General features: G+C 38.9%; 1 protein-coding gene across 3 annotated transcripts in view; it reads right to left on the reverse strand.

The window, feature by feature from the left end:
* The window catches only part of PARP4 (poly(ADP-ribose) polymerase family member 4), a 103,394-nt gene that overhangs the window by 55,934 nt on the left and 21,689 nt on the right, over positions 1-25,771 (reverse strand). For all 3 annotated transcript variants that reach the window (XM_054015505.1, XM_054015506.1, XM_054015504.1), the window contains exons 7-21: positions 22,201-22,350; positions 20,043-20,180; positions 18,198-18,371; positions 16,905-17,065; positions 15,172-15,309; positions 11,865-11,963; positions 11,472-11,655; positions 8,203-8,362; positions 7,504-7,628; positions 5,706-5,837; positions 5,372-5,458; positions 4,607-4,771; positions 3,767-3,813; positions 1,839-1,920; positions 1,286-1,423 (exon numbers count right to left, since the gene is read on the reverse strand). In XM_054015505.1, coding sequence (XP_053871480.1) covers positions 1,286-1,423; positions 1,839-1,920; positions 3,767-3,813; positions 4,607-4,771; positions 5,372-5,458; positions 5,706-5,837; positions 7,504-7,628; positions 8,203-8,362; positions 11,472-11,655; positions 11,865-11,963; positions 15,172-15,309; positions 16,905-17,065; positions 18,198-18,371; positions 20,043-20,180; positions 22,201-22,350 — 1,980 coding nt within the window. The remainder of the gene's footprint in view (positions 1-1,285; positions 1,424-1,838; positions 1,921-3,766; positions 3,814-4,606; positions 4,772-5,371; positions 5,459-5,705; positions 5,838-7,503; positions 7,629-8,202; positions 8,363-11,471; positions 11,656-11,864; positions 11,964-15,171; positions 15,310-16,904; positions 17,066-18,197; positions 18,372-20,042; positions 20,181-22,200; positions 22,351-25,771) is intronic.

Raw genomic sequence — 25,771 nt, forward strand, 5'->3', positions numbered from 1 at the left:
AGTATTCTACTTTTCTGCCCACTTATTGAAGTTACATATTTCCAGACTCACCCAACAATTATCGGTTCATTTTAACTCCTGCAAAGAATACAGGAGTACTGATGCAATAGAAACAATAGGAGTTGCAGTGTCAATATGGAGTCACATCCCTCTGAAATATATATGTCTGCACAACTAGCCAGAGAAAAGCGTGCTCAAACAGAAGTAGGGATAATCAGAAATATTAATAATGAATTGTCTGTGATATCACTTGTGCTTAGAAATTTGTTATAGTATTATTTCTGATAATAGGCCCCAGTCCAGCAAATACAGTTCAAAGGGACCACTCCTTTGAATAAATTTAAGTTTGTGTGTGCATGTTTGCAGGACTGGGGCTTATATCAGAAAGATTCTGTGGAAAGTTCAACTAAAATAAAAGATAGAATTATGAAAATTCCATTTAAATGGAACTATGTCCTGATAGGAACTATTACTAATTTGTACTTGTTGGCTGCGAAGATGCAAATACAATAGTTGAATATTTTAGTTCCCTTCTCACTCCTCAAGACATTTTGGGTGAAATCCTGGCCCCACTGAAGTCAATGGGAGTTTTACCATTGCTTTTAAAGGGGCCAGCATTTCACCCCTCATCTTGCAGTACTTTTTTCCCACTGAACTTGGCAAATATGGCTGCTTTATGTTCTGTGCACTGTGAAATATATAACTTTCTTCAGATTTAAATCTGAGTAGAAATCTTTTCTTTATATAATTCTAAAGACCAACAAGAAAATGCTTCAAATTAACAGTTAAGGAGATCATTTGTTGCTATTGTGCATGTGCTTTAACGCTGTATATAAGAAAACTTAGTTATAGAAATTTTTTCAATGTACCTGCTTTATAATGTTTTAAAGTGTACTTTAAAGTTAAAGACCAAGGATGGAGCACTTGCTAAATAAAATATGAAAGCAAACTGAAGGGAAAGGGTCACATAGATCAATAAGATGAATGATTGTACAGACTGAATTTGTTAAATTGATCAAAAAGATATTACCGCAAGTAAGTCTGGTACAAAGTGTATATTCATGACAATTACACAGAAATACTGTCCCATAATCTTTTTTTCTTTTTAACATTGATGGCTTATATTTCTTTAAAGCTTTTCAAAGTACATAATTAACCATATCAAGCCAAATTCTGCTCTGACTTACTCTTCACTAAATTCAATAGGATTTATATGAGTGGTACGTCCTGGCAGAATTTAGTCAATCCATTATCTGATAACGTATAGTAGAAGTAGCAGTTGTACCTCACTCTCTTTGTTTGGATGCTTCTCTACCCACATTCTGGGTAGATATACTTGAGAAATCCAGATTTCTAGAGCAAAGCCACAGATGTCCAAGGAACTATTCTCCTCAGTCCTGATTACGGCTTTGCAGTCTGTTTTCTAGAGAGTAAAAAGCAGACATTTATCAATTGCTGCCAAAAAAGCATTCAATTGTACAAAACTGCATGCTTTTAAGAAAAACTCAGGCTTGAAGATGTAACATTAGGTATGAGATGTCCCAAAGTTTTTTTTTAACCATTAAGATGATGGTTTTCATTTAAAAATATATATTTTTCTTTAGAGTGACATTAAATGTTCTAAATGTATTTTAAGATTAAAAGACTTCCATTGAAGTGGCTCTAAAAAGTGCACATGAAAAATTTTTTTCATTTGATATAAGGAAACGGAATTACCAGTTTACATGATGAGTCCTATATAAACATCGTATGCAATTTATTTTAAAAATATAAAAGGGTCCTTTTAAAATACAAGACATAAGCTCTAAAACAGAAAAACAGTTGCAAGATTTACTTACCTTTATTTTAAGTGTGTGCGTCCAACTATGAATGCGTTCAATGCTGTATGGCATTTCAATAGACATGGCCACACAGAATCCACTAAATAAAGAAAAAACAATTGACACACAAGGCAGTTTTGGAGAAGAGGATATTTGGCATGTATGCCATGCTTCCTCCATCAGGAACACATCAGTCTATGTTCCCTATCCTTCACAGCTCTTAGGGTAAAGGCAATAAGCAGTGCACTACTTGTAGACTCATAGGCTGGGTCTACACTACCCGCCTGAATCGGCGGGTAGAAATCGACCTCTCGGGGATCGATTTATCGCGTCCCGACAATCAATCCCCGAATCGACGCTCTTACTCCACCAGCGGAGGTGGGAGTAAGCGCCGTCGACGGGAAGCCGCAGAGGTCGATTTTGCCGCCGTCCTCACAGCGGGGTAAGTCGGCTGCGATACGTCGAATTCAGCTACGTGAATTTGCGTATCTTAAATCGACTCCCCCCTGTAGTGTAGATGTAGCCATAGACTTCAAGGTCAGAAGGGACCATCATGATCATCTAGTTGGACCTCCTTGCTTTCTTCTGCCCCATGCTTCCCTTGCAAAACCCTTTCTATCCCCAAGACACTCCAAACAGCGTACATGCTGATTCACTAAGGATATTCATAGATACATGGACAGAAGAGGCCATGAGATCATCTAGTCTGAACTCTGGTATAAAATAGACCATAGACTTTTACCTAATTACCCCTGTAATGAGCCCAGTAATTTGTGTATGACTAGAGAGTACCTTCCTGAAAAACCATCCAGTCTTGACTTGAATACATCAAGAGATGGAGAATCCCCCATTTCCTTTGGTAGATTAGCCATAGGAACAATCACCCTCACTGTTAAAAAAATTGTGCCTTATTTCTCATTTGAATTTGTCTAGCTTTAATTTCCAGCCATTGGTTCTTTTTATGTCTTTTGCCACTAGATTAAAGAGCCCTTTGGTACCTGGTATTTTCTGACCATGAAGGTACTTACACACCACGATCAAGTCATCACTTGCTCATGTATTTGATATGCTAAACATACTGTGCTTTTTAAGTCTCTCACAATATGGCATTTTTTCTAACGCTCAAATCATTTTTGTGACTCTTCTCTATACCCTCCCAGTTTTTTCCAACATCCTTTAAAAAATATGAACACCATAGGTGGGTTGTCAGTAGATGCTCAGCACCCACCATTTTTGCCCTGTGGGTGCTCCAGCCCCTGTGCCTATGGATTAGCCCTTTTTGTTGCAACATTGTGTGCATGCATGTACATGGATGTTATGTAGTTTCCAACACTGAAAATTCAGTTCCTGGAGTAGCATAAGTGCCCATTAAAGCTCTTACTGCTTTTACTAGTAGAATAGCTCATGAACAGGAGCAAGTGGATATCTGCAGAGGCACTGCATGAAGTAGAACTATAATTATCAATTTCTCAAGAAGTATTAAGTTATCAGAAAAAAATTCACAATTTAATATTAAAAAAATATTAAAGATGCTAATGAAAAGAAAAAGCTAACAATCAGTTCAATTTTAAAAAGTACACTTTCAGATAGTGCAGGCCCAAGGGATTAGGTTTTGTGATGCAAAGTTTTTATAAAACCTGGTATTGAGAGAAATGTTTTCAGGAAACAAACAATCCAAAATATTCAATCAAGTGCAGTGGAGATGGAGTTTGCCTAAAAATTATTGCCGTGTAGTGTTTGCAACCTAAATACAGCAGCAGTTTTGAATCAAAAGTAAAAAGTCCTTTTGTCATCCAACCTGAACGAAATGCCATAAACCCCACATAAATAGTGAAAAATAAATTTTACACGCTGCTTCACATTTAAGAATCTAAGTTGTTAGTAACAAAAATAAGGAAACTTTAAAATAATTTTTTATATCAAATACCTTATTAAATGTTACTTACCCCTTTTTTGTTCCTATTTGTTTAACACAAACCTTCTTTACTGTATCCTATACAAAATAAAAAACGGTAAATATATCATTGTTATGAAATATGCAGATCTTAGTGCCACTCTTGGTTTTATTAGAAAAGCAACTGTAGCACAGCACCCAGCAGTTTTCTCAGCTTCTTTCACTTTCAGAGGTCAACTCTTTCCTCAATGTGCGAGTATAACATATGGGAATGATACACACATATGAGAAGAAGAATAAGCTTGATGATATTTAAAGAGGGAAAATATACTAAGTCATTTGTCCCTTCTTGCAAACTGTTCTCTGTGGGCAAACCTCTATGCCCACATGGAACATCACTGAAGTCAATAGGATGCAGGAGGCCACCTACATAAAGTAGCCAGCCTATAGGGACCTTAATTACTAACACTGCTAAATTTACTCATGTTCTAAATCAGTGGTTCTCAACCTTTTCCATCCTTGGACCCCTTTCCCCATGCTAGGCCTTCATCCCATGTAGCCAAGGCCACTTTCCATTTAATAATATGGGCAGGCTGGTCACAATACCAAGTTGCGAACCCTGTCTTAGAGCTATTGTTTTGAGCAGATTCAGGCAGGCATCACTACGTTGATTTATTTGTTGTTTTGGTTCACATTTTTGGAGGCTCTTGCTTTTAGCCATGAGGGTTAGAATCAATTTTAAATGAAACGGTAAGAAACATATAAAAAGGTAAGAAAGGGAGGATGGTTGCAACTCCCCTCAATCTCGTTGTGGAATCACCGCCCTTAGAGGAGCACTTGTGCTCCAAACCAAGAAGATGCTACTTTAAGTTTATATTTTAAATGCACAAACCTGTGTGTTTTCATTTAAGGCTTTGTCTTGTTGCCAAGGCGCCACAGCAGCAGGCATTTGAAAAGTAATACAGCCGTTCTGAAAACTCAGCTCAGTGATGTAGGTGACTTTGATAAGAACTGTGGTTTTAGGTGGTAAGTTTCCAACACTTACAGTAAAAACATCCTAGAAAAGAGATGCTTGCATTAATCTGTATATTTAAACTATATATTTTCCAAAGCAATAAATCATTTGTTTTGTCATGTACAGAAAACAAATGCTAGTTTTCTATATTTCTTCAGAGAAGTGGCTTGAAGAAAACGAATTATGGTGATAAAGGGCAAGGAGTTAATGCTATTTTAACAATTTACTAAAAATTCCTGTCTGGACACAACTCATCAGTAGTAACTATGCATAAATCAATATTTTACAGAGAGAGTTCAAATTGTTTTTTAAAAGAGGTTTTTACGGAGAGTTAGCAAAATCTAGTTTCTGAAGGATGTACAGCAGATATTTTTGACTAATTTCCTGAAATGATCAAATGTGCAGCCTAAATAATTTCCATTATTTAAAAACAAACAAAACAAAAAATCCTTCCCATTAAAGACATGATTCTGCAACGATTCCAATGGAACTACCCATATGTGTAAAGTGAAGTTCATGTGTATTTGTGGGGTTGGGGATCAATTCACTTGCTTTGTTTGGTATCTGACTTCAACAACTAATATACAATGTGACCAATCTGGGATTTCTAAAATGCATAGTAAACCATGACATTCAACATACTGGGGCATCCTGGTCCATCAAGTAAGCTCCATCACCTCGACTGATTGCTTCTCTATATTCCTTATGTGCTTGTGCCTTTTCTTTAACCTGCAAAAGATTGCTCCAAAATCATTAAATGAACTATTTTTATATGGAACACAGTTAACTACCTTGTCTCAATTAACCAACAGTCATTTAGTGGGACACCATCAACTTGAAATCTAGTTAAGTGACAATGGTATAAAATCAGAGTGAGAGTAGTATTAACACTAATGTTGTGCCTCTTCGCTCATTAATGCTTTGAAATTTTCGGGTTGAAAGCACTATAGAAGAGCAAAATATTAAATCATCTTACCTTTCCAACAATATGTTTCCCATTGATGAAAGCCTCAAATCCACATACAGCCGCTGTGCCATCCAAAGGAAAGACATATTTTGCCTCAATGGAATTATTGTTCTGATTGGTGTATGTCTGAAACACTACTATCTGAAATAGAGAAATGGATCTCTTTTATAATCCTACTAAGTGAAAAAAATATCATGATAAAAAAAGAACAGGTAATGAGTATATCTTCTCACAGGTCATTCTGCACAAGTGGTTTTGGTTTAAATTCACTATTTTAAATTTAACAGCATAAATGTGCTATTATGTTTCACACTACAAAATGTTGCTAGGAGGCAGAGTGCAACTTGGTTTATCTTTCTGAAGACCTATTTGTACACGAATACCCCAAACACATATACATATAGTGATTACAACAAATCTACCGGTGCTTGGGGGAATGGACAGTTCAGGAAACTGGTAATGGAATACAGACACTCTCCGGGTTACGCAAACCCGACTTACGCATATCTGCACTTACAGAAAAAGTTCCGTAAATCCCGTAAGCTTTTTTTGGGGGGGGAGCGGGGGCGGCGTAATTGTCGGGTATACGTTCCCGACTTATGCAAAATTCGACTTACGCAAGGCGTTCTGAAACAGAACGCCTTGCGTAAGTTGGGGAGCATCTGTATGGAGTTTTTGGGGAGCATCTGTATGGAGTTTTTCATCTCTAGGTCACCAATTCAATTCTCCTCCAAGTGAAGAGTAAATAAAAATAATTTCCATCTGATGGCTATATGAAAATCCTAACTTTACAAATATCACCAATCTAGTGTCTACAGGATAGGGGTCTACACCACAGAAACCACCACTGCAAATGTGCTGGTAGCCTCAAGTGTGACTAAAGGACTGAGTAGGCAGGAAGGCAGATAGTGCAACCAGGTTAAGCTTTTCTGACATGGCTACTTGGGAAACCTGTGCTGTCTCTCCAGGAACAATATCTGTTCTGTAAATAGAGAATTTCAGTCTTCAATGCCAGAGGTTCCAGCTGAATTTCTGTCCACACCTGTTCCTCTCTGCACTCCCTGTCTATGTCCCCAGAAAGTCCTGAGACCTTCTCATCAATCACTGCCTGGCATATCCAAGATGGCCATTCATCAGTCCCGAGGAGGAAGCTGGATGGGGAAATCTCTGCGAATGTGGGGCCTTTTCGCAGTTCCTTGTCTGTTCATGCATCTGGGCAGTGTTCCTCTGGACAGTGTCCACTGACTCCTTAGACTTCTCGGAGCAGTGGACATGGTCTAGAGTTCTCTGCTGAGTGTACCCCCTTGGATCCATTGTTTTGATCCTGGACCTCCATCCTCTTTTTTCATTTATTGTCCCAGATAATCTGTTGATTTCTGGGTTTGGGGCCACTCCCTCATCCATGAGGGTTGGCCTTTCATTATTTTGGTAAGCTCAACCTACCAGTCCTAGTTATCAAATAGGCAGGCAAGAAAGCCCCTTAAAAAACAAACAAACAGCATATTCCACTGCAGCAACTTTCTTCCTGGCAATGACTTAACCATACATAGGCAGAAAAATTATTCTGAAATATGGAATTACACAAATTCACTGATCTTTTCATTGTCCAAAGAACTTACAAAAGCAATTTGTCTGCTTACCTTTAAAAATTAAAAATACTTTGAATTAATGTCAGGACCTGTAAGAGACTGACCTTCATTTAGAGATCTATTTTTCTAAAATTGACTCAACAGCACATAACAATTTGAATTAATTCTCAGTAGTCAGTTGCTGAAAAGTTGAGCTAATAGTAAACAGTGCACTGTACCTGTGCTATGAAGTCTATTATCCTCCCCTTGATATGAATATCTTCAAGAGGGACTGGGTTTCCAGATGTGTCCTGAAGACCAGTTTTTACATGGTTTAAAAGATTTACACTTGGTAATGCATAGTCTAAATATAAAAAATTGAAGAAAGGTTAGTGTTTTGGTTTGGGTTTTTGGACGGTGGTGATGGTGGGGTAATAGCCAATCCCACACACCAATGGCAATTTGGCCCATGTTTACAACTGTAATTCACCATATATGGATTAAAAATAATACTCAGTGTCTGTTATGAATTCCCACAATAGTATTGTTCTATTGCTGTGATAATGGCTGCTGAGGGATCATAAGTTGATGACAGGTTTTTCATAAGACCTTTGTTTAGCCTTTAGGGAGTAAAATGTGAATTCTTTAAAGAGCGTCTGATGACTTATGCAAGAGTACTTTTTGCTAGGCCTCTTGAAAGGCACTCTGTCAGGAGGAGAAAACCAGCCTCAATATTTATTCCCAGAGGAAATCTGTTAAACAGATGCTTCCAAGATACCAATATTAGTCAAGAATGCGTGGTGACAGCTGCAAATCAATCCAAAAGAATTTTTGAATTATATTAAAAATGTATTTGATCAGTTTTATTCAAGAGTTATTGATTAATAGCTAGAGCATTTATGATGTAAATACAATTATAAACAAGAAATATTTCCCACCTTCGGGTTGTAAATGACAATGTGAGGTCGCTGGCCGATCTTGCTCTAATTCTGTCTCAGTTCCAGGCTGAAACTGCTTTACTTGGTCTCCAGCAAGGCAAAACTTAACAATGTATCTCATTTTAACCTGACAGGTTTTGTATACAACAAATTCATCATCCTATTGCAAGGAAAGAGAATTATTTTACAAATATAATAAAAGCTACAGGTATTCCTACAAAGACTGTAAACCGATTTAAGAGCTGATCTAAAGAGACATCTCAACTGAGATATGCAATATGACTGTATGGTTTTAATACTAATGCTTTGCACTCTTCAAAGAACTCCACCTCTGTCCTCTTCTCATCCTAGACCTTCCTACGCTGCCCAAACTTCACTACTGACTACTCCTTTCGTCTCCATTTCTCACTCACAAATTTATGACTTTTTTCATGCCATCTTCAACTCGGCAGAAAGCCTCACAATGAAGTTATCCAGGTGCCCGACCTCTCTCTCTCTCTCTCAAAAAAAAAAAAAAAATCCTTAAAACACAACTGTTCCTCAAAATAATTCCAAATATAATTATCACTTTTCCTTCTCTGGCTGGCTAGACAGCAACTGTGCTTATTTGTTTGCATAGTATTGCACCTATTCCTACCTTTACAGTTTAAACAATTTGGAGCAGGGATTATATTTAATTTTACACATTAATAGGACAGTGGAACCCTCTTTCATTGTTGTTTTCTATATTCCATATGTGACAGACTGACAATATCCAGAACAAACCTTATGGAATTAAAATAAGTTTTACAGAATTAAATTAAACCTTATTGGAGTATCTATGTGGTATTGTGGAATTGTATGTACCTTCTTTAACAGAGAAGGAGAATGCTACTGAACTTTCTCAGTTATCAGCCTTTGAAATCCCCCTGGGGACATATGCATACATTAGTCCAAACTGGACTCTCCTGAGACCCACAAAGAAAACACTTTTGGATAAAAAGCCTAAGTTTAAAATGACTCAGGGCCTTCTTCCTGATACACCAAACAGGCAGGACCCCATTCCATGGAGTGCACCAATCCTCATGGGAACACTGGAAGAATTTAGCCTAGTGAGACCTCAAAAGACTGTGTGCTTGTTCTGAACTGAAACTGATGTATTTGTGACTACAAAAAAAACCCTTGGGTGGCATAATGCCTGGTAAGCTTATTAGCATGCATGTAGGTTCTTTTATTGTTTTAAATATGTTTTCTCCAAAATATTTTTTCCTTAAGAATAAAGTAGGCCTGGCTGGAAAGAACTGTGTGGTAAGTTATATCTGTAGCTGTAACACTATTATTAAGGATACAATTTAGCCACCGAGGTCATGGATTCCAAGACTTTATCAAACCTCCATGATGTCGGCTTCAGCTGTCAGTGGCGGGGGCGGAGCTGGGGCTGTTCCTCCCCAACCCATGGCTTCAGGTCTGTGTGCCCCCCTCCCAGCTGTGGCAGGAGCCAGAGCAGTGCATCTCCCTGCCCCACAGCTTCAGCCGGGGCCGAAGCCTGAGCCACCGCTGTGTGCCCCATCCCTCAGCTTTGGCCAGAGCTGAAGTCAAGACTGCGCACTCCTCCCCATGGCTGCAGCGGGGGCTGAAGCTGGGGCTGTGCCCTCCTCCCCCACAGCGGTGGGACTGTCAGTCCCCCCCCCGTGGGGCACCTGCTGTCATTCCTTCCCTTCACTCAGCCCTCTCTACCCTGTTATTTTTAGTAAAAGTCATGGACAGGCCATAGCTCCAGTGAATTTTTGTTTATTGCCTGCGACCTGTGTGTGACTTTTACTAAAAATAACCATGACAAAATCTTAACCTTAACTGTTATCCATCTCTGAAGAAAAAGCAAGAAGGTCTGTCTAGGCAGACTAACTGTGCTGCGAATTACACAGAGAAGGCCAGGGAGCTGTCCAGCCTGGAAGTGCATGTCTCCACCCAAGAGTGGCAAGATCTGGAAGTCTGAGTGTCAGGTCCTCTTGCTGAACCTCTGAGGGGAAATACAGGTGCAGATGCCCTGAACTGTGACACCATACACAAAAAATTTTCGGTGTGAGTGAGCATGCCTCTAAATAACTGCTTAATGCCAGGAGTCACAATGCTCACCAGCAGGTATGGGAAAGGAGAGCAGCAGAAGGTTTCGGGACTAAGGCACAGCAGCATCTTCCATGCATGCTGCAAACATAACCCAAGAGGGAGATGAGACATGAGACCCTGACAGCAGGGCAGGACATCTCGGCAGGGCAGGGGGCGAGGCAGATCAGGAGTCTTCCTCCCAAGTCCTGAGCAGCATGGCCAGTGGTAACAGGACAGCAAAACAGCCCAAACACTGCAACCCACAACTGCTAAAAAATCCCCGCTGCTGTCAGTTATAAATAGCCCAATTGGGCTGCAAAAACCGCATACTTGGCAACCTCTCTACCCTCAGTGCAGAGCAACTTTAGCAAGACTACTCAGCTCCTCTTTACTCCTTGCTGGGAGCTACTGTGGCAAGACTGGGAACCAGGATCCTCCTTGCCCTTTCCCTCTACTATGTGAAAGTGATAATTATAGGATGCAGGGGAAATTTCCTTGAAATGTAGCATTTAGCACCTCTCGGATAGAATTGGTATATTCCAAGGGAAATAGCACAATGCAAATAATTTATAGTGGAATGAAAGTTCACTGTAAGTGAAGCAATGCTTTACTAAAGGGATGTGTCTATATTAGGAAAAGAAGTTGTGATTCACTGCTGCAACCCTGGTGGAATATGGTTTTCAGCTAGTACAGACAGCCTATGTTCAACATCCATTACACAAATCCTGGTTGACCCTTCCATGGCTCCAAATCCTATTGGGTATGTGGTTTATGTGACATGAAATTCTGCTGAAATGTAGCGAAGTAGTTCAGGATTTTCACCCCACTTTGCTATAGAACCAAGTTCAATATAAAATCTCTCTCAGCTATTTATAGGAGAATTCCACTGTAATATAAAATAATATTAATACTTTTCATCCAAATAGTGTCCTTCATGCCACAGTCCAAAAGCACTATACAAATGTTTAAAAATCCTGTGATGCAGGTATTATATGCACTTCACAGATGGGGAAATGGAGGTAAAAGTGACTTGCCCATTGCCACATCGTAATTCAGTGGCAGAACCTGGAATAGAACCTAGGTGCTCAGTCTCCTTCTGTCCTCTTATCTAACACTGGCACAATAAATCCAAGCGTTTTAAACAACCTCAGTGCCTTTTTTTTGGTTGGATCGGATTTCAATACCTCAAAATCTGAATAGATGTTTCCTCTTTTACGGACTCCATGCACGCTGTCATATCCTGCTGGCGCATTAGTCAATGACAAATCTTTTTTATACAAATCCAAGCAGGTTCCAAGTGCCACATTACACACAGCCAACAGTCGAGTTCCATCCATTTCACTTGGTGGAGAATACTTAGTGCTTGTACTATAGTTAAAGAAAAATCACACACACAGACACATACAGTTTATATTAACATGCATTTCTATTTTAAGTTTCAATAGAAAGTAGAAAAATGGAAAGGAATAACTTTCAACATTAAAGTTTTCTTAAAATTCCTCTAAAACATTACAAAAAGAAACTTAAATTTCTTTAAGAGTCAAAAGAACCCAATATTATAACTAAGTATTTCAAACCTGATAGAATCACTGAAATAAATGCCACTCCCCAGCTTCCCAATATCAGTTCTTTCCATGCCATGATCTTCAACCACTATCTTTGGTAAAAGGAGACCTCTAGAAAAGAAATAGCATCAGTTAATGAAGGTAGAAGGATCCTGACATACAGTCCCGTGATTAATACATACTGAGTAAATAGGGTGCCACTGATGAACCAGACAAAATACAGTTTACAGAAACCATCGAAAGGGAGTTCTGGAAAATGTTCAGTAAAACAGAGACATTACTGAGTTGGTCACAATAGGGAAAATTCCTGGGTGAGGTTCATCAAGAGGATATTACAGTAAATACTCCTTATTTGTCTAGTTTTAGCACATAAAAACTGCAGGTTACAAAGTGAAAACAAAATAGTGATCACTGGCAAACATCCACATTAACACAAAACCAGCGTTTAATATTTGTCTGTTATATAAAATAGTGCTACTTTTCTATAACCTATACTATGTGAACACCATATACCTATCACAGATACATACATTATCTAAGCAAAACAAGGGTGGGCAAAAAAGGTAGAGTGTCCAGGAGTGAAGGGCAGTTTGATCCTTAACTTTAATCTTCTTTTATGAAAGTCGGTATTGTCAAACAAAGCAGCTTTAAACTTTTGATGAGATTACAAATTTGGTTGCTATTGGTAACTGCATAGATTTAATGTACTTAGACTTTTGTAAGGCATTTGACCTAGTACTGCATGACATTCTTACAAAAAAATTAGCACTATATAATATAGTTAAAGCACATCTTAAATAGATTAAGAGCTGACTAACTGACAGAACTCAAAAAGCAGTTGTCAATGGGGAATCATCATCAAATGGGAATGTTTCTAGTTGGGTGCCTCATGGATTGGCACTAGGCTCGATGCTGTTCAATATTTTAAATCAAGTGATCTGGAAATAAATATACTGTCACTGTTGATCAAATTTGAGGAGGACATAAAGGTTGGCAAAGTAGTAAATAAGGATAAAGACAAAGTGAGGACAGTCATACAGAGTGATCCTGATCAGTTGGTAGGCCAGGCCCATTCAAACAAAATACATTTAAATACAACCAAATTCAAGGTCGTACATCTAGGAACAAGAAACACAGGCAATATCTACAATATGGGGGCTGGTATCCTCAAAGCTGCGACTCTGAAAAAGATTTTGAGGTCACAGTGGGTAAGAAACTCAACATGAGCTCCCAGTGTGACACTGTGGCAAAAAGGGATGACACTGTTCTTGGACGTATAAACAGAGAAGCTCTAAGATTATTTTACCATTGTTTACAGCACTGGCGAGACGGATAGCAGAATACTGCATACAGTTCTGGTTCCACATTTTTTAAAGGATGTTGAAAATTTGAAGCGGGCACAGAGAAGGGCCACAAAAATCATTTGAGGTCTGGAGAAAATGTCTTGCAGCGAGAAACTTAAAGACCTTAATAGGTCACTTGATTACAGTTTATAAGTACCCTGACAGGAAGAAAATACCTGTACTGAGGGGTTCTTTAATCTTGAGGAGAGAGGTATAACAAGAACCAATGGCTGGAAGCTGAAGTCAAACAAATTCAAATTAGACATAGGCAAATATTTTTGAAGGTGATAAACCTTTGGACTAAACTAACAAAGGAAGTAGTAGATTCTCTATCTGTTGATTTCTTCAAATCAAGACTGGATGGTATGTTTTAGTAAAAGAAATACGATATTGGGCTCAATGCAGGAGTTATCAGCTGACTTGGTTTGCAAGGCTCATGCTATGGGGCTGTTTAACAGTGGTCTAAATATTCAGGCCCAGGGTGGAGCTCAGGCTCTGGGACACTCCCTCTTCGTGGGGTCCCAGAGCCTGAACGACTACACCACAGTTAAACAGCCTCAAAACCCAAGCCCTGCAAGCCTGAGTCAGCTGACACAGACCAGCTGTGGGTCTTTAACTGCAGTGTAGACATACCCTTAGTGGCCTGTAATATACAGGAAGTTCAACCAGACAACCTAATTGTTCCATATGGCCTTAGAATCTATGAATTCTGTTAAGATTATGACAGAAACTAACTTTATTCAAGAACAGATTTGGCTATAGAAATAAAACTAACATTGTATTATTTATACAGTATCATAGGTGTGCATGGCCCTTTACAAGCAAATAAAGTTAACAGATTCTTGTCCTCAGGACCTGCAATCAAAGTAGATGATCACATGAACACTCATTAATGAACTCAGTACTTACTACTGTGAGTAGTCACATAGAATTTGTCAGTACTACTAGCTACTACTGGCTGCAAATGTTTGACCCTTAATTAGATCCAACGCAAGGGATGAAAATAAACAGTGTGTGTGGTAAGATATGGGTCACAACAGAAGAAGACAATGATGTGAGGGGAGGGATAGCTCAGTGCTTTGAGCATAGGCCTGCTAAACCCAGGGTTGTGAGCTCAATCCTTGAGGGGGCATCTTAAGGATCTGGGGCAAAATCAGTACTTAGTCCTGCTAGTGAAGGCAGGGGGCTGGACTCGATGACCTTTCAAGGTCCCTTCCAGTTCTAGGAGATAGGACATCTCCATTTTTTTTTAAAATGTGTGCTTAATATTACATACACACATATATTTTAAAAAATAACATCAAAAAATGGAGGATGGAGGTCAGCAATGGAAGACTTGCTAGAAGAAAGGATATATTATTAGGATATATTATTCACATTTATTACTGTAAAAAGCAACAGAGAGTCTTGTGGCACCTTTAAGACTAACAGATGTATTGGAGCATAAGCTTTTGTGGGTGAATGGGACATGTGTCTGATGAAGTGGGCATTCACCCACAAAAGCTTATGCTCCAATACATCTGTTAGTCTTAAAGGTGCCACAGGACTCTCTGTTGCTTTTTACAGATCCAGACTAACACGGCTACCCCTCTGATACTTGACACATTTATTACTCTTTCCACTCTCTCTCTATTTTATTAGGGTAGTAATTAAACTTAAATAGAACACTCTGAAAAAAAATTAAGTTCTTTCTCTATCCAGGTATTTAAATTATGCTTATTACCATGATATCTGACCACTTATATCCACCCTAGACCCATTTTCAAGAGAATATCACATCTTCATAATAGAAAAATCTACCTTTTCTTTTGAACAGATGAATTATAATGTACCTGCATAAATGTTAATGCTCAAACATTAAAGTAAACGTTTGCTTAATGTCAAAGAAAATGAGTCCTTTATAAACTCAAAATATTAAACAAAAAAAGTAAAAAGATGCTGGAAAACCTTAAAGAAAAAATACTGCAAATTCTTACCGGGAGAGAATTCCAACGAAGTTGCGCACAGATGATGCGTGGAATAAGGATTGAACATTCCCAAGATTGCTCAGAAACTCTGCTGTTTCACTTATTCTGCCAACTCTGTATATTTGTAAAACTTTCACTGGACAGTCACTGCAAGAAATTGAAAATGAACTTTGAGGCAATGTGAGTTAGAAAGTGTATTCAAATTCAATTAATAGCTAGAGGGTGAAGAACTAATATGTACCTCAAAGAAATGACTACTCTTCATTTGTTTTTCTTTCCTAATTACAAGAACCAGACACAGTACAAAGGAGCATTTACTGAAAATGCACTGGAAATATTTAAATATTAAAGGCAAATAGGAATACAAATTGTAATTCTATAGCAGCTATCTAATCTGTGATTGCCTGTAATCTCATAGTAGGTGTCCCCCTTTTCTAGACAATGTATTTATGTTTCACGGAGTTCAAGCTATGGCAGAACTGTGAAAAAATCAGAATGTTAGTTTTCCAAAATTTTAACAAAAACAGATTTTTAAGTTTCCATCTATCAGGCCTACTCATTCATTGTCCTTTTGGAGTCAACAGTCTGGGTGACCTAAGAGGAAGAGCTTCTAGCTTATGATCTGCACAGAATGTAGCTGCATTACACTACAACTCCCAGCAGCCACTGACACTTGTCTGTTGAGGCTGTAGACAGGACCAATGGCTGCTGGAAGTTGTAGTACACTGACTAAGGCTTAAAAGGTACTTAGGTGCCCAACTCCATGAATCAATGGGAGTTAAAGATATTTAGGCCCCTGAGGATCTGGGCCTACAAGCTCAGTCCGAACAATCCTGCCACAAGCTCAGCTACATACAAAATACATAATTACAAAACAAACACCATGGGATCCTCTCTTAAAGATATTTAAATAACAAATTCAGAGTAGTAGGAATAGGTGCTGAATCCCTCAGTAGCACGAGCAGAGAGGAATTTAGCAAAGCTTTTTTAAAATTTGCCTTTTTTGGTATCCTTTCAGGTCCTGGGAAGTCCAGACTTGGTGCAGATCAGTGGATCCTGCTCCAGAAACAAACACAGAAGCCATAAAATCTAATTAAAACAAATTTAAAAATAGTTCCTTCCAAAAAGGAAGATGATGTGTTTTTCAAAATTATTGAGGCCTTGAATAATGAAACAAAAAATAGTTTTATCAGTCTCATCAGACACTGTCATAATGAATTTGTTTCTATTCAATCCAAATGTACATCATAGTGGAGGAAGATATATCTTATTCAGCTGATCCAAGCAAAGATGGGCAGGAAGAACAACTGGGGCCAAGATCCAGCTGTTTTTAGAGTTGGGAGTGAGCTACCAATGGCCTATCATCATGCTGGCTGTACAATCTGCAGGGCCCCAAGCAAGGACACAGACCCAAGCTGCTGGAGCTGATGACTGGGCATGAATTTCTTCCCATCTGGTTCTGGTCCTAGGGAAGGTATGGGAGCAAGTTCTTTCCTCTTCCTTTGGTCTCAGAGATAGAGACGGAATAGGACAAACACCTGACATGCTATGCCTGCTTACTTTGCTTTTGTAAAGGCCAGCCCTTCCTACTCCACAACCCTGCTGGCTCTGGAGTGGAGTGGAGTGTTCCAGAAGCCAAAGATCTCACTGCTGTGGCAGAATCTGGTGGCCCACTCCTCATGTATTTTATGCATTACTCCTATAATACTACTGAGGTCATCTTATCACTTTTAAACACCCACCTGTGATTATTTTTCAACACCTGCTGTTTAACATTGAGAAATTCTTCATTGTTTGGATTGATAGCTTGTATCTTGCACCTTAAAGCCCGGTATTTAGCAAGAGATGGTGGGTTAGGGCTTGACGTACTTGTTTCGCAAACATTAAGCATGTCTCTGATTAGCTAAAATATAAAGATATAAATTAGAATTGATATGTGGATAATATATTGTAGTGACTAGTGAACAGTGTTCTAATTCTCTACATTTTTGGTGACTTTTGGGGGGCGGGGGTCATTTTATACTGGTTACATTTAATATAGAAAATAACCAAAACCCAGAATAAAGAAAAAGAGAGAAAATTATAATAAAAGAAAACCATTCACACTAATTACAGTGAAATAATACTGGAACTGAAGATAAAAGCAGAGACTGTTTCAACTTATCCGTTAGCATGAATAGCAAGAGTGAGACCAGGTGTGGCACCTTACGTAAACAAAACATGGCAGATACAGTTAAACTGTTTTCATAAAACTCCAAATCAATCTCACAACAACTCAGCAAGCCAGTACTTTCTGTTGGCTGGCTGCCATTTTGACTTTGCTCCTGGGACTGTCCTCACTCCCTGGCTGCCACTCAGCAGCCATCCTGTGTTGTCAGCAGTGCCATTGGCCAATCAGGAGGACAATGGCACTAAAAGCAATGCACAAAGCTGGGCTTCCCAGCCTAGGAGAGGGGGGAAAAGGTGAGGGATTGAGATCATGTTATCACAAGACTCGAATCAATCCAATTCCCAAACCTTAGCAGGGAGTTGTCCTGCTCTGAGGATAGAGACAGGGTGGGGAGGCCAAGCAACCCAGCACCAGCTTGTGCCTGGATAAGTGGCACATACACATTTTATTAATGCATATTCATAGATTCCAAGGTCAAAAGGGACCATTGTGATTATATAGTATGATCTGTATAAGAACATATCATGATGGGACACCTAACCTGCACACAAACTAATTATATCACATTAAACTATAAAAACATTATATTGTTGCCACATCATCAGTCATGGGCAAGATTTATGGGATGTGAGACTTCTGGTATCAGAAACTTTCCTATGGCCAAAGATAATTATATCGAACATATTTTAAATGTAACTTTTTTGCACCGCTAGTAAGCCCCCCATTGCTATTTGGATTCACAATGGAACTACATTTTAGTAGCCCTGGCAAGAGTTAAAAAATATCCTACTCACTGGCGTAACAGTATTTATAAGTGACACTATACAGGACATATCAGTGCTTACTAACAATCTGAAAGTGTTACCTGACAGAGGTCCTGTTTGCTAGATAACAGTTTTTTGGTAATATTATAGTCTATTCCATTTTTGTGACGTATAATTCGATAGAACTCCATCATCATCGCTTTCAGTGCCTTTGCTTCTGTTCCCTCATTCATTGCATTCTTTATTTGAAGTAGAATACCTTCCCCTTTGCTGACCTTCAAGAGAAGAGATTATTAAATATGAAATCCTGACAAAACAGTCCAACAAGCCTGAAAAAGGTAAATACTAGAAATAGAGGGTAATTTCTTTCCACACTAAGATAATACTTTTTTGTTTATTCTTTGTTATTGCAACATCAGTACAATTCCTTTTTGTATCTGAGTTTGGCATTCAAAACCAAGGACCTAATTCTACCTTCATGCTGAGATACTCTGCAAGTAGTCGTGCTGATTTCAGTAGGACTACTGACCAAGTAAGGGGAGCAGTATGTACCCCAAGTATATAACAAAAAAAGAACATGGATTTTATTAGCTGGCAGTGCCTCTTAGTTTCTTGTAAATTCACAATGTCAGACTAACTCTTTATTAAATAATGGAATCCCAGAGGGTTTATGGTTGGAAACTACAAGAAGATAACAATAAATGTTAATGAAACTTCTAAATCATTAGTTTATCTAACGGTACATAAGGCAAACACCTATTTATAGCAAGTGTCTGAAGATTGCACTGAAGTACCATTATCCATTTGACATTCTGTCCAAATTTGAAATAAAACAGGAAATAGAACATAAGAACGGCCATACTGGGTCAGCCCAAAGGTCAATCCAGCACAGTATCCTGTCTACCGACAGTGGCCAATGTGAGGTGCCCCAGAGAGAGTGAACCTAACAGGTAATGATCAAGTGATCTCTCTCCTGCCATCCATCTCCACCCTCTGACAAACAGAGGCTAGGGACACCCTTCCTAGAGGAAATAGATTTGCTCGCATAGCTGTACTGAATTTCAGTATAGCTGTTACTTGTAATACATTCCCATTTGATCCTTTCTGCAGAATGCCAGGTGATAGTTTGATGATCACAGAGCAGTAGGGAAGAGGCAAACTTCAATATAATTTACACAAACCATAAGCAATATCCAGTAGTGTAAAAGTGGTTACATAACCCAAGGACTTCATAACAAAGCTCTACTCTATATCAATATTGATCCAAGGCTGATCCTTGCTTCACAATGGCCCTTTGGCAACATTGCTAACTGAACCACAGCTTCTAAATTCTTATATTTTAAAAATTTAAGACTATTTCTTAGGAAATTGCATATAATGATGTTTCTCTTACAAATTAACTACTTTGGCAGTGAAGCCAGTCAGAATATATTAATTTTATCAAATTAATTCTTACAGAGGGACACATGGGATACAGACCTTTTCACTTCTAGGACTATGGTTCATATCTTACCTACATTGGCAATGATTGAATGTATCTATCAAATGCCTGGTGACTTATGTGAAATGAATAGGAAATCGCAGTAGACAGGCTCCCACATCTCCAAATGGTATGTCTAAATTTACTTTAATGTATATATTAATTGATTTATAAAATGCACCCACCACAGTCTCTGGATAGATATATATTATATATACACACATACACACATACACACATACACACACACACACACACACACACACACACATTATATACATATACATACACACACACACACTAGATACAGTTATGGAGGTGTGTTTAAATACTACTGTATCTAGTATAGTTCTGATCCGAGGTTGGAAAGGGCAAAATACTCTTGCCTGGAAACAAAATACTTATATTAATACTTAGATAACACTGGTTCCTAAAGAGTAACCATTTCTAAGCAAAATTAACTTACATCATTTAGGCTGATGTTGTTTACTGGTTCAAGTAGTAAATGGTCCAAATGACCAAGTGCTTCTGCCCAGATCAGTTCCACAAAAGCACTAATTTCTTGGGATAAAGTGCTTGAATTTATGGCTTCCTCTAGAAGTAGCTGCAGTAAACAAATATCAGTTAATAAAAGAAACAGAGATGCAGAACTTGCTCCTCCAGTTCTCACACTGGTAAAACTCCCATTGATTTCCCTGTTCTCATAAGCGTTACACTACAATATATGTGTTAAAATTTACTATGACTTACTTAGGCCAATTGACTTGAATGGGAGACTTGCTTGCAAAAAGTCTCCCATTCAAAGCGTGAGGTCATATTCTTACTTGATAGTTGAGTGGAGTATCTGATAATGAATGGGATTTATTATTAAAATATAGTGCAAACAAGCTCCAGATGAGGTGGTATATTCTGCCAGCTCTGCTGGAACAAACTCAACAAAAAACTTTACTACACTGCAATTCTTTCTCCTTTCTCTTTACACCATTCCCAAACCACTTTCACTACAGTCATAACTCTTGTGAACAATTTTTCTAATCAATTCCCTAGACTCATACTGAGTCTCTGTCTTGCACAGACTCTTCAGCTAACTCAATTGCTCCCTGCTCCCTCTTTCCTTTCCTCCATTATTCTTTGTGACGGACTACCCCAAAATTGCTTCCAATGCCTTTCCCAATCTCAGTGAGGGCAGGAGCCAATCAGCTGCTGATTGATGGATCTATTGCTTATACAATGAATAGGACAAGGGACTGCAAACAGGAAGCTTTGCTAGAATGGACTGCATGTCCCTACTATTTTCTTTATTATGCAGTTAATACTGTAAGTTCAGGATGGATGGATTCAAAATGATTGTTGTCTTCATTTAGGGTGCATACTATTTCTCCTGGTTCAAAAAGCCGCAAAAATTTTTATAAGTCTATCACAAAGACATTCCTCTCATACAGGTAAAAACTGGGGATGCAAAGCTAGAGAAGAAAGGAAGGGCCATGAAAACCAGTGCAATCCATACATCCAAAGCAGCTAAAGAAAGTATGGAGAGATTTTCTAATGTGTACTGAGGAACATTATTAAAATATTTGCTTTGGGGTTTTTTTTTGCAGTATTTTTGAGCTCCAGTGGTTGCCATAAAGTCAATGTTTTCCAACAGTTACTGCACAGCAGTATCAGACACAACACAAATGTTTCTCTATGCTTAGAATAGGAAAGAACTGTTGGAAGGTAATGAAGTTTTAATGACAACAGCTGTATTGCTTCAGAGAAAACAATACAAGGGATTCTAACTTTCCTGTAAAAAGCAACAAAGAGTCCTGTGGCACCTTTAAGACTACCAGATGTATTGGAGCATAAGCTTTCGTGGGTAAATACCATGCGTCTGACGAAGTGGGCATTCACCCACGAAAGCTTATGCTCCAATACATCTGTTAGTCTATAAGGTGCCACAGGACTCTTCGTTGCTTTTTACAGATCCAGACTAACACGTCTACCCCTCTGATACTTAACATTTCCTGGATATAGGTGATATCATCTTAAAGCCAGTTTTGTGTCAACACGTAGTTTAGCTTATCTGGGGCAAAAGGGAGGGTAGATTGCTTACAGTAAAAGGATACATGGAAAAAAAATGGTATCACACTGTCTATCAGCTATTGAAAATAGATGTAATCAAACCTATTTGAAACATACTCCTGGGGCCAGGATCCAACTCACTGTTGTCAATGGGAGTCTTCCTACAGACTTCAGTGGAAATTGGATCAAGGCTATGAACATAAGTAATGAGTGAGAATTCTGGCACTTGAAAACATCCAATTGTACAATATCCTGACATCATTTTTGGGTACAACTCCCACTGACTTTGATGGAGTATTCTATGTACTTACCTATGGTGGAATAAGGGAATTCTCTACAGCGTGATTAATTACATTTGCTTTTCATATGTTAGAGTGAAGTAATGTGAACCATTAGTTCATTATTCCTAAAAATCGTTCAAAACATTAGCAGATAAATACCATTTTCCCTAACCTATTATATTCTACTACTTAAATCTAAACCATAATCCTCACACTCAGAGAATCAGAAACTAATATAAATCATTAAGACCAGAAGAATACAAACAAATAAGTCATACTAACCTCTTGTAATTTCATAGAGGCTAAATATTCTGCACCAGGTGGAAAGGTTTCTCTTAATAGAAAATCCTGGTTCTTCAAATCTTCAACATAAATCTCATAATTTTCTCTTACTTCTTCAGAAGTCTTAGTTGCAATGAACTGTTTTTTACTCTGTGAATGACAACATCAAAATACATAAGAAAAAGAAGACTTACAGAAGTGTGCCAGTTTTGTGGCATGTCACACTACCAGCTGAGAGACTTGTGCGCAAGGTTAATCTAGAGCTCTAGCATAACAGGTTTTCAGAGTGTGATGGGGTATATAAACTCTACATTGGGACAGAAGGGGTTGAGGAGCAATTCCGGGCCCAGATGACTCCAACCCCTCCCCCCACCCCCCCCAAAAAAAAAATTAATGGAGATATCCCATCTCCTAGAACTGGAAGGGACCTTGAAAGGTCATCGAGTCCAGCCCCCTGCCTTCACTAGCAGGACCAAGTACTGATTTTGTCCCAGATCCCCAAGTGGCCCCCTCAAGTATTGAACTCACAACCCTGGGTTTAGCAGGCCAATGCTCAAACCACTGAGCTATTCCTCCCCCCTCCCACATACTAAGCTTGCTCCAGTTGGAAGAGGATCTTAAAAGGGAAACAGACAATTTGGAAGGGGGGAATAACCTTTTTGGACATAGAAAAAGCCTATGATGTGTTATGGAGAATACGACTACTTCATAAAGTAGGCTCCCTGGGTATTATCGGAAGAATGTATATATGGGTCAGGGACTTCAGCAAATGAACAAGTCTGAATAGGGAAAGCTTTTCCAACACATACACAACTGCAAATGGAACTCCACAGTGGAGTGTAATTAGCCCAACCCTCTTTAACATCATGATAAATAACCTCTCCAAGGAGATGAGTACAGGAATAGGGATCACATTATTTGTTGATGTCTTGCGTCATACAGACCAAAAGCAGAAACCTTTATTCTTTTGGCAGCGCTTTCAATTATGCATTTAAGGGAAGTGCAGAATAGGGAAACAGATGGGCCTTCAAATTCTCCATAGACTAAACTAAGGGAATGATGTTCACAACAAGGAAAACCCAAACAGATGTAAAGTTATAGCTACATGACTGCCTCTCATGGACCATACTGAAAATATTAAAGTACAAAGGTAGAATTAAGTTACTTAAAAGTATCTCCGGAACATACTGGGGAGTGGATATGAAAAAGGTGGTAAGGCTATACAGAACAGGAATTAGGTCACTTATTGAGTATGGATGCCAAGACTTTAGGTCAGCTGTGAACACAAATCTGAGAAAACTAGACTATATCCAAGTACAGCCATTGCATATTGCATGTGGTGCCTTCATTCTTATGCCTCTATGTGCACTACAGAAAGCAGCCAATGAAGTGCCTATCACTCTTAGAATGAAGTTCTTAGACTTAACCTTTTGGGCCAAAGTACTAGGTAACACTCAGCGAATATATAATGATTATTTGGAATTAAGTGGAGGCTAAGTAGGGCAAAAACTCAAAGTTCCCCATGTAAACAAGGTACAGAAGTGGATAAAGGATCTTAATGAAGAAAAAAAAAAAAAAGGACTAAAAGAAATCAAAATCTACAGCTATTGGGAAAATTATCTGTCATTGGAAAACCATTCCCCTTGAGGTAGGCATGAAATAATATAATGAAATAAATAAAAAAGGAGAAGAATGATAAATATACAAGATATAAGAAATCAATATATTTGTGATAAGTGGGGACACTATGGCCATATATATATACAGATGACTCAAAAGACAAAGGAACAGGAAGAGTGGGAACAGCCTTCTGCGTGTCCTCATTCAGACTCAAGAAAGTTCTAATGCTAACTAACTTTGTATCCATTTTTACGGTTTAGCTAATAGGGATTGTGCTAGCATTAAACCGGGCTTTAAATGTGTGATCAGCTGCCATGGTCATCTTCTCTGATTCCTTATCAGGACAGCAGGCAATTTACAATGGAAAGTCTGACATCAGAAATTATATTCTGAATGCAATATTACTGCTAACAACCAAACTGGCGCAATTGGATATAACCATAGTAATAGCATGGATTCTGGTGCAGGTAGGGATAGCAGGTAAAAGATTGGAAGACAAACAGGCAAAAGGGCTATTAATTGTGAACAAATTGACCAAGGAATCTTCTTTCCTTGGGGGGGGAGGGATAGCTCAGTGGTTTGAGCATTGGCCTGCTAAACCCAGGGTTGTGAGTTCAATCCTTGAGGGGGCCACTTGGGAATCTGGGGCAAAATCAGTACTTGGTCCTGCTAGTGAAGGCAGGGGGCTGGACTTGATGACCTTTCAAGGTCCCTTCCAGTTCTAGGAGATGGGATATCTCCATTATTTTTTTTTTTTTTTTTTTTTTTTTTTAAGCAAACTGAAATTTAAACACCTAATGAAAAATGAGTTAAGGAAGGAATGTCAAGAACTGTGAGCAAGCTAAATGAAGGGGAGAAAATTCCAAGTAGTATGCCAAACAGTTGACAACGTTGATATAATTCAAGACCCTGCAAGGAAGAATGAAGTGGTTCTTTTCAGAATTCTAACAGGGCATTGTGGGTTAAGCAGTAATTTATTTCTAATTAACAAGAATAAAGATGAATTATGCGTAACAGGTCCAGGAAATGATAGATCATATTCTTTGGGATTGTAAAGACTGTACCAGTGAAAGGAGGTGTTTATACAGAAAACTCAGAGGCCTTAAAATAATAAAATTTTCCTTGAAACAACTATCAAGGATACAAGGAAAATGGGGCCCAATAAAAAAATGCTCTTCTGCAATTCTTTAAGAATACTGGGAAAGGTGCAAGATCCTAAGCCAAGAACATGGTATGAAGAAGAAGGGGGGAGACCTACCTTGGGAGCTCCTAAGTAAGAATGCAGCAGGAGTCCTGGCTGCAAGAGTAGTTCTGCTAGCAGCAGTTACCCCAGGTCCTAAAGGAAGAGCTAGCCGTTCCCTAAGAGTAGGGAACCTTTTGCTCTAGCTTCTGGAGGATCACTTAATGAGGCATTTGACCACATCTTGGACTGGGGAAGCAAGTGGTAGGAAGTGGCTCAGGGAGGCAATCCTGAAACGGGTATATGCTATCACTGCCTCTCATAAGGTTCCTAGGTCAGAGCCTGGTGGAGACAGAGGGCTTGGCTCCCATACCAATTGCCCTTTGGGTGGAGGGGCATAAACCCCTTTCTCTCCCCCAACCTTGGAGAGGAGAGTACAGAGATATTGTAAGCCTTGAGTCAAGACTGTGCCACCCACAGGAGTCTGGAGGTGGGTTAAAGACCCTTTATTTTCTGGGGGCATTGGACTGTATCTATTTTGTTGGACTCTGCTACCCTGAAAGGAAGTGAATGCAGTTGGTGATCCAGCCGGAAGGCCTAGTTGCTACCTACCAAAAGGTGGACCACTTAGCATTAGAACAATTGCTGGAGAGGGACGCTGGAAACGGACCAGAGCTGGCACCCAGTGGTATAACCACTAGGCAGCACCACCCGTACATGTAACCCCCATCACACAAGGTACGTTTTCACTGCAATATAAAACCTGTTGCA

This window comes from Malaclemys terrapin, chromosome 1 (assembly GCF_027887155.1).
Source record: "Malaclemys terrapin pileata isolate rMalTer1 chromosome 1, rMalTer1.hap1, whole genome shotgun sequence".
Classification (NCBI taxonomy): domain Eukaryota; kingdom Metazoa; phylum Chordata; order Testudines; family Emydidae; genus Malaclemys; species Malaclemys terrapin.